The sequence below is a fragment of the Gymnoscopelus braueri genome (assembly GCF_963280865.1).
Source record: "Gymnoscopelus braueri genome assembly, chromosome: 11".
Taxonomy (NCBI): domain Eukaryota; kingdom Metazoa; phylum Chordata; class Actinopteri; order Myctophiformes; family Myctophidae; genus Gymnoscopelus; species Gymnoscopelus braueri.
The window spans coordinates 17755277-17770359 of NC_137613.1; the positions used below are offsets into that span (position 1 = coordinate 17755277).

Here is a 15083-nt window from a genome sequence, read left to right on the forward strand (position 1 = left end):
TGAATTGAGCAGAGCTGAAACTCAGTGAAACGTTTTAAATGTACAACCAAGTGAAATAGAAATGGCCTGCATAGTGTACACAGCATAACCTGTTTGATTTGTGAAACCTGCATGCAGATCAAATAAACACATGGTATCCAAAATGAGAATGGTGAGAGGTCAAGTATGAGGACAAACTCTGAGTTTAGGCAGTGGTCAAAGTAAGTAACTAAGTACATTTACTCAAGTACTGCACTTGAGTAACATTTTCCAAATATTTTGTTTTTCAACTTTTTGGGAAAAATAGCCAATTTAACACAGCGGAGCCTTTTCTTCCTTGGTGCCCACCTTTCGTGTTACCATTAGGCCTAGGCCTACATTATGTCAAACTCGCTGAATCTGCAGTTATATAAATATAAAAACTCCTGTCTCTATTGTAAATAGGCTACACTCAGTGGTGGAAAAAGCTGCAAAGCTGCAATACTGCAATGTAGAAATAGTCTGTTAGTGGTGTAGAAGTAAAAGTACAGAACATTGGAAATACTTTGGTACAGAACATTGGAAATACTTCAGTAAAGTAAAGATTATCTCAAAATTGTACTTAGTTACTTTCCACCACTGACTACACTACACAACAGGGGGGGGGGCAACCATGTGATTTCTTGTAATCTATGGTTAGGCATAAACGAAAGTTAGGAAACCTTCATCAACGCTCCTGGCACGATAGACTGTATGGGCACAATATGGTCTTTGCTGCCATCCAGTGGTAAAAATAAGACATGAACGTGCTATGGAACTGTATCCAAATGTTGGAGTATCTGTACTTAGTGTATTGTCCCCCCCCTCCCCCCAATTTCTTTTTGATTACTACTCGTGGTGTGGTGTATATGATGTTTTTGCATTGTATATTTGTTTGTCATAAAACATTTCGATGAATTGAATACACAGGACCCCAATGGAAACAAGCCATAGTGCTTTCTTGGGTTTTAATCCTTTTAGCAGACCTTGTATTTAATTTGTTTTACTTTTTTTTTGTTGCAAACTTTTAATAAAGTATTTAATCAATCAATCAATCAATCAATCAACTAATCAACTAATTAATTAATTAATTAATTAGGCTCTAGTCAGCTGTCGAACTTAGTATTTCTTCAAGTTTGACCAGACTGAATTCTCACAGGTCACCACTAGAGGATCTGTTTCACCTCATTTGAGATGGACATTAGTACAGTGTAATTCCCAACAAATTACAATCTGCAGCACTGCAAGTACTCTTCTTTTCACCTTTAATGAACTGAGTGGGCATCATTATCTCAAAATGTCCAATGGCTGTGGTTCGTTGGGAATTAATATTCTTTATTGAGTTGTTGACTTTGTCTCTTTTTATTGAGTTTTACAGTGGTATTTCAATTGTACTCAGACTCGATGTGTTAATGGTCCTTTTATAAGATGATGGCCTGTATGCTGAAATATAAATGACCCACACAAATAGTTTATATGATAATATTTTATAATACAATAGGCAAGAGAGTGCATGAGGGTGGTTTAATCAACCCCTAAAGTGTATATGTCAAAGACCTTCTTTCTTCTACATGCATTGCTGACAACAGCTGGTATACGTATATGTTTTTCTCCTTTCCACTGTACTACGTTGCATAGAGGTGACCACCTCCTCCGTATAGTATATAAGTTTAAGTTATATTCAAAGTAAGCACAAAGACATTGGAAACGTAGTGGCCTCCACTGACCTTGCACTTACTGTACCAAATATAAAAAGTACATATGAGCTATATAAATGTATATGAAGTTTTACAAAATCACATTATCTATGCACAACAAACAAAACAAATGTATTTATATCTTTGGATCCTTCCTCAGAATGTGCAGCAATGATAAATACAAAAAAGGAGAAGTGAATTGCTCCTTTAAAAAGAACATAATTTGTTACATTAATCAGGTGATGAGACAGACATTTCTCAATATACTTTGATTTGGACATTTCTAGACCAACAAAAAGAAAAAGAAAAAGAAAAGACAGAAAGTAAAATAAAAACACTTGTTGTGGAGGAGCCTGACAGACAGAGGCTAGACCTGTTTGAGGGTCCTCCTTGGCATGGAACAGTTTGGGAACCCCTGGTTTACACACAAGGAAAGTCAAGGCTACAGGATCACACAGGATAGGGATGTGATCATCAGAGAGCCTTTCTGTTACAGAAGTCACAACTAAACCTCACTCCTATAGCAAAGGTTTGCTATGTGTGATCTTCATTTGATTATGATTGATGACGCCATGCTGGATCCATCATGGGACCCGCTGTAGTGGCTTGAGAGTGACATGTCAGTGGTGGCTTCGTAAAAGTCAGAGTCCGGGATCTACGAAAAAGGAGATAAGCAATGTACATCACCAAGTGGCAAGTGCTTTACAGAACAAAACACAATTTAAAAGTAACAGACATTCTAAATTAACAAGTTAATAAGACAGAATTAACCTAAAAATCATTTTTAAGAGGACAAAGTTAGTCAAACAGCCTAGAAAGAAAGGATCTACTGTCCATTCTTGTGTTAGTAGTTTGTACTGTACTTGTGTTGAACCTTTCTTGAATAAATTAGGTGACTACAGAGCAAAAAAAATTGTCAATCATCAAAAGTAAAATTCACAAAGCCACTGGACTTCAGAACATATTTCTACCTGAAACGCTATTGTATAGTTTTAGGAATGATACCTCAGATAGTGATACATCCTCAAGGTCAGATTCCAGGATCTTAGATTTAGATTTCAGGATCTTAGATTTCAGGATCTTAGAAAGAGTTGGATGGACCTGGATCAAATAGAATTAGCAAATTATTCATTGAAACCGATGGTTGACGCTTTCCCCCAAAAGGCAATACGATAACTGCCAATTGGTTCCCAAAACTTTTAGCTCAAGAACCAAAAGAGAAATGAGACGTTTTCCCGGGTCCCCAACTAGTGAAAATAGTAGATCTACAAGCTCACAACGTGTCGCTTCACGCTGCGTTGTGAGCTTGTAGATCCGCTATTTTCACAACTTCTTAAACGTTTTTACACTTATTTATGGATATTATTTGATTATTCCATTTTATTTATGTAGCCTAGTACTTTTGGAAAATGTTGTAATTGTTTTTAATTGATGAAAACTTGTGATTTTTTTGTTCCATCCACCTGTTACTTCAGAAAATCAAAGTCTAACAATAAACAGTAACAGGGATATTTGACAATGGTTTGAATACTTGTTGCCATTGAGTGTAGTAGTTGCAGTAGTTTACCTCATTGTCTGGTGGTAAATATACCAGATGTTGTTTAGCTTGTTTTCTCGACTTGGACTCAGTGTCCTCAAAGGCCACATAATGGATCAGTGTGTATAATCTGGACAGACAAGAAACAGACAATTAAATAAAAAAAATGTTTTAAAAAAAGTATGGATTTCAAGGGCATAAAACATTGGTAAAACATTACATTTCTAGATGGACCACAATGGAAACAAGCCTCCTGGGGCTTTTGTGTTATCCTTTGACTGTACTATCTGTATAGTTAATAAACATGTTAATAAAGTATTCAATCAATCAAAAGATCATTCAAGAGAGGGCAACAGATAATCGCAAATCATGTGAAATAAAAGTATATCTCTGGTATAATATAGCATCGTAAACAATAAATACGTTTTACATATTTTGAAAATCTGTGTTTGTAACAGATGCAGTGTGTGGTCACTGGTGAACAAAGACAATTTATAACACGTGACAACAATCGTGTTGATATGATTACTAAAACATGTTGACAGGACTCGTGTCAACAATTTTCGTCAGTTGGAAATACATTAGTTTTGTGGCAAAGCACAAACCTATGGTGCTACTGAGGTGAGAGAACAGTTTGGTTATAATGACTAGTCGATGTGTGTGGTGGCTGGGTCATTTTCACCTTCAAAGTAAATAAAGTAAATAATAAAAATACTAATAAAAGCTACGTCTTTTTTGGTTTATTCCATTTGACGCCTTTAATTGATGATGCTGTGTGTTTAATTGTTGCCAATAAAGTCGCAAAGAAGGTCAAGTTAATTGGGCAAATTCTGATTCTGGATTGATGGATGGATGGAATTTATTTGGTATAAACCATATACAAGTAAAATACAATATAAATCATACCAAGGATAACACTGTGTTTGAATGTGGTCCTCAGGTGGAAATGGCATATACTGTATTGACGGTGGATGTATATTCTGTACTGAGCCCAATCTTTCAATTTCCTTATGACATTTTATGAGGTGTGATAATTTCACACTGAATGAGAACATAATTACTGAGAGCGAAAGAAACATGTCTGATCCAGTGAAGCAGAGGTGCTCACCTGTGATAGAACATGGTCAAGAACTGAATAGCGATCAACAAGGCAAAGCTGAAGAGAGACATGAATGCAACCGGGTCGATGTGCATGTACTCCCCGGTGCGTTCCAGAGTCTGGTTAAGCTTAGGGATGGGAACCTTCAGGTTGATGAACTGGAGGATAAATGCTGCCACCAGCCACAAGGAGTTGGTGAAAAAGAACACAAAAGACACCTGCATGACAGAAAAATAAGATTACATTCTTATGCTTGTGGCCACAGACCAGCCAATATAGTCTATTATTAATGAGATTTCACTCTACAGTGGGGACATGGTCAGGGTTACATTTGTTTTTAAAAAAAAGAAAAAAAGAAAGGGGGTTTGTTGCAGCTCTAATCTCAGAAATAATCCACAATCCTTTAAATACTGTATATAAAATTATTAATCAGTGTACATTGTGGTGCACAATGTACACTGAATATCATAATGCAAAAGGTTTCCATAAATACGTTTCAAGTTGCTTCATTTTGGGACATTTTGATACCTTGTTCCTGAGTTCTCTGAGGCCGTTGTTGATCTTCGTCTGTTTGTCTTTGTCCTCTGCCAGTGGTTCAAGATACTTCTTCTGTAGTTCCTTCCAAAACTCCTCCTCTTCCTGTGGAGAAACACAAAGCAACTCTTAAATGAGGTGCAACACCTACGTATACTGTAGGCCTACTGTACTGTCAGGTGTCCACCGTGGCGCATCTGGCTTTGTCGAGCGTCTATTCGAACACATTTGGCCCGTGTTCGGAGGGAGAGAAGCCGGGCAGGGCGGGTGATATCATTGCACGTATTCCTACGGGCTGGGGCGGCACCTGTTAGCATGGAGTGTTGGGCGGGAGGAGTAGGACGAAGGCTCTACGTCCTCTCGGTGGGGGCTCCTCACAGGCAGGTGAGTCAGTAGGATACAACACCAGTGAACACACACACGTGTGTATGGGGAGGACTTAATTGGCATAATGACTATATTGGGGAGAAAAAAGGAGGTAAAAAAAAGAAAAAGAACTAGAAAAAGTGCTCCTCGGAGCACAAGTCTCCGCCAGGTCAGCTATGTTATTGTGGCCTCCTGGTGGCGCTATAATAGGCCAATGTGAAAAGGGTGACATTTGCTCCTCAACATAGTGTGAATGTGCGTGCAGTTTGACCACAATCGGACACTGCGTTCATGATTTGCGGCATTTTGTTCAAAACAAGCCACAACTGCAAACTTTAGATGTCAATCTTAGTCAATCAGTAATGGAATATGAAAAATCAAACACACCGTCTTGATCACATGACTATAGAGATCATGTGTACCGATTTGCGTGAAATTTGGATAAAATCGGAAGGAGTAATATAAAAAAATGTGTTTTACATAAGTCCGCCCTCTGGTGGCGCTATAAAAGGCAGATGTGAAAAATGCAGGGCAAAGATTGACCTTGACCTCTAGGGAGTGCGCTTACAAAGTCTTACACAGATCGGTGCAGTTATAGGTAAAAACACGAATCGGCCTGTTATAGCGCCACCATGAGGCTGATTTGAAAAATTTCAAGTGGCATTTCTTCCTCGGCATAGTGGAAATATGCATGCAAAATTTCAAGGAAATTGCACGCTGTGTTTATGATTAGAGGCATTTTGTTCAAAACTGAGCATTCCTACAAACTTTGGAAGCCATTTTTAGCCAATCAGGATGGAATATGAAAAATCGGAAAGAATAGTTTCGTTTAATGACTATAGAGATACTGTGTACCGATTTGCGGGATTTTTGGACAAAATCTGTAGGAGTACTGTCAAAAAATATGTTTTGCACAAATCGGCCTCCTGGTGGCGCTAAAAAAGGCCCATGTGAAAAATTTGGGGCAGAGGTTCTGCTGTGGCATCCAGGGAGTTTGTGTCCACAGTTTCACTGCGAGCAAGCCAACGGTGCCGGAGATTAGCTGTCCACAGACAGAATGACGGACGGACACACGGACGGACGGACGGACGGACGGACGGACGGACGGACGGACGGACGGACGGACGGACGGACAGGGGGCAAAACATACTCTCTCGTCATGCCTTTCGGCCTGGCGGAGACAATGAAAATGGTCCACTCACTGCGTCAAGTGTATGTTCATGTAGGGACATCTCATCAGACATGGTCTGTAACTGCATGATCCAGTCTGTGGTCAAAGTCAAAGAGGGAGAAACAAGAGTGTAAATTAATGTTATATTTCATCATTGATATCTGAAGACCTTTTATGGTGTCAACATCTATGACAAATTCAATGTGATTCTTCTAAGCAAGTAGAGGGAATATCTGTGGTCTTACCTTGATGAACACGTGTCGAAGGAGGATCTTCTTCCCTGAGGCGAAAACATATTAAAGTATTATTTTTATTATATTATGATATCGCTCTTACAGTATCACTGTCATCCATGACTCTAATCAATGCAACCTATAGTCCTGTTATAGGCTGTTACTGTACGTGCACATTGCAGATAATTTGTATTCCTTCTAGCTGTTATTTATTCGTATTTATAGTGTATTTACCAGCTTACATGCCTATTATATTTAATTCATTTTAATGTGAGCAATTCACCAAGTCCTTATCTCATCAAAAGGATTAACATGTAAAATGTATGTGTCTAAATCACCTCATTCACATCACAAGCAATAATAAATAAATATCAGAACATCATAGCCAACATCATCTCATCCACTACTAACTAGCAAAACATCCATCAACACCTTTATGACCTGGTTAAAGTTATTAAATCACCACTCCCCCAGCAATCTGTTGCGGTACTGTGGATGCTGTTCCGTATTTTTTTGTCTTGTACCCTGAATATTTAGACTCTATAGTAACATTCCTGTATATTGCAAGGTGCTTGATGATGTACAAGACAATTTCCAAACAGAAATTCTATGTTCTTTTAGTTTAGTTTAGTTTTTTCAAATCAACATAAATGTTTTTTTGAATGTGACATTGTCTACATTCTAAATGCCCATTTTCCAACAATGAGTACTTGCCTCTCTTCCCCCAGAGAACGTTCTATATGCTTTGTTACAATGGGATGGGGACCGTCCACAGGCTCCACTACCTCTATAGATACCATGTTCTCTTTGACAGGTTTCCAGCAGAGGCAGTTACAGCATTTGGTCAAGCTTGTACTTGTATCTGGGAGGGCATGAAGGAATCTGCTACCCAAAGCTAAAAAAGAAATAGAAAATGTCAAATTACAATTTTACATTTTTAATGGTCTAACATAACATTGCCTACAGAGCTTGGCCTTGTTCTTCGCTGTGTGCACATACGTAGCTGTGATTGGCATAGCTGAGCTAAACGTGGTTCAATGTATACGTGGCATGATTTAGCTTTTCCTCGGATGGCAGGGGAAGAGGAGCGCTCGTTTTGGTTCACCGAATGAACGTCTTGCGTATATGTGCAGGATTTAACAAAAGATGCATCACTTTTTAAACCACTTTAAAACAAGCAAGGTGAGCAAGTGTCCGCACCAAGCAGCCAATGGCCTCACATGTCGGCAAGTGGGCCGTCTGCATAGGCATGTGGTGGTGGATGGAATAGGTTATCACATTAAACAAAAGGAGCGGTTCCTTCCCCCATCTTAGACAATCTGAGACCTAAAGTCGTCCATGAGTGATTATTGGCACAATACCAGCGTCAGCTGTGTGGTTTGCTGCATGCATGCATGCTTCCCTTTATCTACTTTTGTAGAGACAGACATACATATACAGTAGATACAGACAACCCCTATTCTATATGGCTGGCCCATTCAGCACCGACCCGAAGAAGGCAGCCTAGTCTGTCAGAAACGTTGGTGTGTTTTCAGTCTCTCTGTGGCCACAATAAATTATTGGCATCGGCAGCTACGAGTGTGCGGCTATGTTCTTTTATTCTTTAGTGTTTAATCCGTAAGGCTGGCACCTCGCAAGGACCGGTGTGCTGTGCACCTTTGACCCCAGTCAGCGCCACGCCATAAAAATATAACGTTCAGACCAGCTGCTAATTTGCTACTACTGTAGTTACTGTGGTAACTACCTGTAGGTGCAGTCCTCTGTGCCCCAGCAGAGGGTGCGGCCTCCCTGGTACCCCAGGACATGTTGTTCATATTGGTGATGGAGTAGATGATCAGCAGGAGGTAGGCACTGGGGGTGCACAAGATGTAGAGGACGCCGTAGGCCAAAAGGTGCATCTCCTGAGGATGCATCAGCCCGGTCACAAAGCATATTGCCACCATGGAGATGCAGAAAAGACTGCTGGGACTCAAAATGGTGTCTTCGCTTATCATGGTGTCTGTTGGAACAGTAAGGTTATAGAATAAAACACTGAAAACAAGAATGGATACTTAAAGAAATAGAGATTATTATTATTCTTAAAGTATAAATAAAAACAAATCTCTTTTCTTGTCTTAAAGCCTATTACACACATCATATATAATTATACGTATACATCAAATCTGCAATTTAATCACTACTTGCCTATTAAGATCATGGGTAGAGCCAACATGAATATAGAATAGCAGACACTCATGATGGCAGCAATAGTGACCAGTGTATCTGACTTCAGCTTGAAACAGAGAGCCAGGTAGACGGCAGGGGGTATTACTGACAGGATCAATGCACCGTTGAATTCTATGTTTAACATCAATGTCAAACTTCCTGAAAGAAAAATAGATAAATACATAAATAAAAAGTACAGTAGTTGAGTTTAACTTAGCTCTGACCCAGAGCGTTAGCGAGAACTCGCTAATGCTCTGGACCAGAGCTAAGTTTAACTGTCGGTTAGGTAAAGCTTGAGTTAGTTTGGTTTAGGTTAGATTTAAAAGTAGATTGGTTGCAGTTTTGATTAAGTGGATGATGTATAGGCTTGGTCTAGATTAGGTTTAGTTCAGTTGATTGGTGTATAATATTTTGTAAGTCAAAATTGCATGCAGTGTGAGTATACCCAAATACTGTTTGTTTTTTTACCCTTAAACTGTACAGAACTGGCTTTTTCTTTAGAGTCGTCAATAAATCAAACTATGATTCATATGGCAATTTCAAATTATTGCTAATTTAAAAAGTACACACATAATGACACATTAAAGAATACCTCATTTGTCTTTACTTCAAGCAGTTATTTGGGTGTGGAAAGAATTAACCCATTCTTTATCTTTATTGTTTTGCTAAACAATAAATACATTATTTCCTCTGTTTAACACAAAAAACTAACAAAAAATAGAATTCAACCTGCAATCATTATGCACATGGTGGCAGGCCCCAGTATGGCTGTAACCATGGTCATCAGCTGGTAAAAGATGTAGAGCCTAGAGATGGATGGGTTCCTCGTAGATGTCAGAAAGCCGGAGCCTAGCAATTCCACAGTGTTGGCCATAGTGGATGGGACCCATCGACGACGCTAGGAATTTACAATACATTTTAGGCATTTAGCAAAGTGAAAAAATGAAAGCGGGGGAGTCTGGTGCAACGCTCAGGTCCTGGACCTGGTGAGACGGAGGAGGAGCCCGGCCAGGAGGCCATCCACAGAGCCTAGCCCCTCCACGTGCCAGAGCCTCCGCTCTCCCCCATTCCTGGCAGAGTAGTTTCGGACAAGCGTATTGAGTGGCCCTGTCTTTCCCTATTTAGGACTGACCGTGGGTAGCTACCTGGGACGTAAGTCGGGGCTTGATCAACCCTGGCTGGGTCACCTGGGTGAGGGTGTATGTTGCGAGACCCGAAACATCCTATGACCCCAGGCTACAACACTGATGATACGTCCCAGGTGCATCCATGTGATGTTTTTTCGTTATAGTTAAGATCAGAGTGAACAGCAAGAACTCTTAATCAACCAACAACAGGGTAAATGGACAAGTAAAGACAGTGCAAAAAAACTATTAAGTCCTATAAAGTTACTAGGATAGCAGGAAGACATCAAACATAGCATCTGAATGTATTATATATTATCTAGATAACATGCTTGGTATAATCTTTTTTTTTAAATTAATTATTTTGGGTTTATTGAGTGTAGAGGGAGTGTAGAGAGACAGGACACCAATCATTAATACTGTTGTATAAAAGCAATAGAACACTTGATCATATGTTATCGCGAATAACATCATTGCATTATGTTAGTTTGCAATAACACACACCATAAGAAAAGGTTTGCCTTGAACTAGTTAGCCCTCACCTGATTGAAGAACTCTTTGAAGCCCTCTGGAGCATTGGTATAGGCATCAGATGCAGAGTTGTACTCCACCCTCCATCCCTGCCGAAGTAACAAAAGACACAGCCAACGGTCCTCACCTGAATAGAAACAAAAGAACAGAGAAGGTGTTACATGTGAGGGTTCTTTTTATATAATGTTATGTATTGCACAGTTCTGGTAGTCCACTGACTCATGCATTCAGTTCAGGATCTGCATGGGAGAAGACCTGACTGGGAGGAGACCTTCAATCAGAAGTTGGACCAATCAGAGGACACCTTCCCCCTACTTAATAGCTGGCAGCGCCTGTGTTCTTTGACAGCGTGCATCATGCTGTCAGTGCTGCTACATGCTGTCGATGAGTTTAAAGTCAATACTTTGGGGCTAAAAGTTTAGTAACCCTCTGTATTTTATACTCTCTGTGACACCTTGTTTAAGTTGAACCTGCTGAAGTAGTGTTGAGATAAAGTAATGGGTGTTCTAAAAGAGTAAGCTTAACCACAACCCTGTTGTGTAGAGTGTTTGACCACCAGTGCCAGCTTTTTGTGAACCAGTCACCTGTTTTGCTTTAGATTAGGGAATTAATGTAATTTTGATTTGTTAGAGGTTAGGTAGGGGTTTCAAAGCATAGGTTAGTTTGTTATATTTATTTATTTTGCACTGGGGTTGTTTTTCCATGTTTATATTTAAGTTTAATTCACATATTAATGTAAAACCGTACTATTATTGTGTCACTTTCTGGACAATAACAAAAAAAAAGTCAAAACAATAAAACTACATTTCACTTGCCAACCTTATGTCACGGTCCTTCATTCCCTAGACCAAAGGATAGTAACAGAAAGGTAGAATAAACGATAGATAGATATCGAAATCTGTGACCGCCCCTCCAGAGCATGGGAACTTGGGCAGCAATAGCGAACCAGCAATAGCGAACCAATCATCAAAAAGTCCTGTGAAACGCCCACATTTTGAAGAAACGCCCACTTTTTGTCGGGTAAATAAATATCATGTAAAATATAAGCATCATGAGTCATGACATCTCCCTTACCTTGGTCATTGCGTACATAGTGTATGGCCTCTGTAGATTTGCTGGTATATGTCTTCATGACATTATCATCCATGAGAGCAGCTGCTCTGTACAGGCTGAAACAGCCTGGGCTACACAGCACAGAGCCCAACACATGCTCTGCTGTCTTCTGTAGCCAGTGTCCCATTGCATACTCAAACTTCTGGAACCACACCATGGGACCTGATGGAGAGAGAGACAGTAGAGCTTGGGTGACATGATGACATACATATAAATTACCCCCCCTTCCCCTCTCTTTTTTTGAAACGTACTTTAGAATATGAGTCCTGCCTGCCTTACTTCATCGTATCTTGTTTTTCTTGTTTTTTTTAGTTCATTGCAATCAAGTATTTGCTCTATTCTTATTTTGTGTATTTTTGTATTTGACTTGATTTAAATTCATGATACCAAGGTGCATAGTACAGTAGAATTATCCAGATAGCGCAAAAAGTCAGAAGACAATTCCATTGCGGTCCCAAAATAAATAATTGCAGTACAGATATTATCTAAATGATAACACATGTGTTATTCTATTATAGCTCAATAAAAATCACTGTAGTAATAAAATAAAAATAAAAAAGACCAATTTACAAGAGAGAGATAAATAAATAAATGAATGAATGAATGAATAAATAAATGGAATATGTGAGAACAAAAAAAGACTAAAACTGTAGAAGTAGCGGTATATAATTGTTTTATTTAATTCTTTTTTTCTTCCTATTTTTCCCATGTACCAACCTGTTCCTGTGGGGTGGATGCGTCCACAGGCTGCACCAACGTGTGGGTACTGTTTGAGTCGGTCTACAAGCACCATCACTGCAGATGGCTGGAAGTCTGTGTCTCCATCTAAAGCCAGGATGTAAGTATTCTGTTTCTCTTTCTGGGGGGGTAAAATTATCAATTCTTTTTTAATGTTCAATGGAAATGTACATGAATCTGAAACCACACGTAGAATTGGTAAAAGAAAACTTATGAAATGTATAGTTTGTAAAGTCGATGTGTGAACTACAGTACAGACACGCACACACGCAGAGATTTTGCGCATTTATATTAGGATTATTATTACATTACCTATTACATTAACAGTAGTACTAGTAGTAGTAATATTAGTATTTGTATTATTGATATAAGAGCATGTGTGTTCTCTACTTATCGTACCTCCATCTGTTTCTTCAGCTCATTCATATTCCGCCCATTCATCCAGTATTTAGCTGTTAGCCTCCAGCCCAGATGGTAGTACATGTACATGACCTAGAAAACAATAAACCAACAGATTTTTATTGAGAGATAAAACTAAAATATTTTTGAAAGAATGAATAGCATTTCCTGACCTCTATCCTATTTCACAAATTGCTCAATCAACTATTTAATCCATGAAAAGGTGGATAGATTGCTTCTCTCTAAGCATTTAATCTGTATACCTGGGACCACCTCTTCTTATGTCGTATGAGCTGTTTGTCCTTAAAATGAACCACCAGGCTGTTCCCGTGAGGCATTGTGACCTCCAGGCGACCTCCATACGGTGTCCTCATCAGCCGCTGTCCAGGTATCGGTGGCTTGAATGTGAACAGTCTCCCACTGACCTGTGTGAAAATACTGACCACCAAATCAAAGACAGTTAGCTATATGGCGTGAATTGTCTGTGTTTAACCCGTTCAAATAGAAGTCAAAGAATCTTTTTTTATGATTGACTAAAATGTGAAGACATTTTACCTGTACACCTCTTTGATGACCTCCACAAGGACCTCTGCGTATTCATTGACATGGCGGCCTTGACTTCCTGGCACGTCTTTGAAAGCGTCATCAAAGTAGACGTGGCATTCAAAGCTCACATCGCTAGTCTTTGGAGCCATCTTTGGTCTGTAGGCTACCTGTCCAACCTGTAGGGGCAGGTAAGAAAACAGAGATGCTTATGATGCTCATGACAAGTTTGCCTTACAAATGTTATTTCTGTTCACATGAAATGCCCTCTTTCTTTACACAAATTCTTAGCGTTTCCGTTGTAGCCTACTGATTGTTAGGCGGAAGCATTAAAAAACATTCTGTCTCATAGACTATTGTTTCATCAATTTTGTGTTATAATAACATAACTCACCGGAATAGTGAAATCATAATCTTCATCATTTCATCACAAGTCTCGTGCCACATGGTTGCACACACGAACACTGTCACTGAGTCTGTGAAACTAGAACAAGATTTTATGAAGAAATAGAAAAGAAAGTGTACATTCTAGAGGTCTTCACGGGTCTACCTGAACCGAGAAAACACCCGAGACCTGTACAGGTTTGTGTTTGTGTTTTATTGTGGTCAATTGGGTCCGGGTCGGATCAGAGCCTTAGCCTACATATAAGTATAACTGGCACCTACTGGTGGAATAACATTTTTATTAGCAAATGTAATTATTAGGTTTGTCGGGTCCATATAATACCCAATTGTCGGGTCGGTTCTGTAATATCTCAGATCATATCGCGGGTCCAAATAGGGGGTTGAGATCAAAACATTTCAGACTCAATCAGATCTCGGAACGAGTCCGTTAGGGTACAGGTCTGTCGTAAAAAAGAAATTTGGAACCAAATTTAACGGGTCCATTATAGGGTTCAAGTCGGGACGCGAGAAGAGCTCTTGTACATGCACATGCACAATATACTGTACAATTTCCCTCAACACACCCACACGCACACGCGGACACGCACGCACGCACACACACACACACACACTTACAACTTGCGCGTCCCTGTTTTCTTTATCTCAAAGCGTGTGTTGAGCAGCATGGACTGCTCCAGAAAGGCTCCCTCATACATTCTCCTGACAAACAGATGCTCGGTCCTCTGGATACGCTGCAGCTTCAGAGAGCTAATGTAGATGGTGGACAGCAGGAGACCCAGCCACCAAGCCAATGCTGAACCTATAGAACAGTACAATAGAGTGGCTTTAAAACATGATACCATCCAGACTAAATCTATTTAAAGTGATGAACATTTCAGAGAGAGAGAGAGAGAGAGAGAGAAACTTAATGTGCTTCAAAGTGAGTAGAAAAATTAAGAAACAGCTGATTTTGTACATTTGTATGTTCATTGATATAAGGGCAAACGGCAAATGGCATGTCAACACGATCCAGTGTCTTCTTGCAGCAATACACACACAGAACCAAGGTCTTCTTGCAGGCTACACACAGAACCAGGTGAGTTGAAAAACGATTTAAAAGAATCGATAGGTTTGCGTTTGTTTGCGCCTCTGTGTGCGCTCGAGCAGGCCTAATCGTGTCTATCTCTGCATCAGGGCGTATTGTACTGTAGTATTTTTAGACCCAAAGACCAAGGAGATATGATATATCAAAGATTTAAACTCCTATCCACTTCATTGTTAACTTAAAACTTAAAAAATCTGTATCTCGGCTCCTGAGAATTTTTTTTTTCAATGAAAAATCTCTGGCAGCCAACAGCTAAAAATCTGAAATAACTCTGGCAGGAACAGATGGATCTGTAATCTATGTTATC

At 39.5% G+C, this 15083-nt stretch overlaps 3 protein-coding genes and 1 long non-coding RNA gene across 4 annotated transcripts in view; 1 reads left to right on the forward strand and 3 right to left on the reverse strand.

Moving 5' to 3' along the window:
• The window catches only part of LOC308095490 (uncharacterized protein), a 66836-nt gene that overhangs the window by 37918 nt on the left and 13835 nt on the right, over nucleotides 1-15083 (forward strand). The gene's annotated exons all lie outside the window — the stretch shown is intronic.
• LOC308094836 (chitin synthase-like) lies at nucleotides 1504-6755 on the reverse strand (the record flags this gene model as incomplete). Its single annotated transcript, XM_080441662.1, has 6 exons — nucleotides 1504-2349; nucleotides 2700-2795; nucleotides 3262-3361; nucleotides 4340-4548; nucleotides 4859-4969; nucleotides 6738-6755. 6 exons carry the CDS (start codon nucleotides 6753-6755, stop codon nucleotides 2242-2244), a joined length of 642 nt encoding a protein of 213 aa, XP_080297788.1. The 3' UTR covers nucleotides 1504-2241.
• Nucleotides 7448-8966, reverse strand: LOC308096093. Its single transcript, XR_013934109.1, has 3 exons — nucleotides 8819-8966; nucleotides 8379-8633; nucleotides 7448-7529 (listed from the first exon to the last, which is right to left on the reverse strand). It is a non-coding gene; the product is annotated as an uncharacterized lncRNA (long non-coding RNA).
• On the reverse strand, nucleotides 9564-13439 carry LOC308094837 (chitin synthase chs-2-like; the record flags this gene model as incomplete). The annotated part of the gene is made up of 7 exons (XM_080441663.1): nucleotides 9564-9737; nucleotides 10506-10621; nucleotides 11569-11769; nucleotides 12325-12466; nucleotides 12745-12837; nucleotides 13008-13182; nucleotides 13300-13439. The coding sequence occupies 7 exons, from the start codon at nucleotides 13437-13439 to the stop codon at nucleotides 9564-9566; spliced, it is 1041 nt and encodes a 346-aa protein (XP_080297789.1).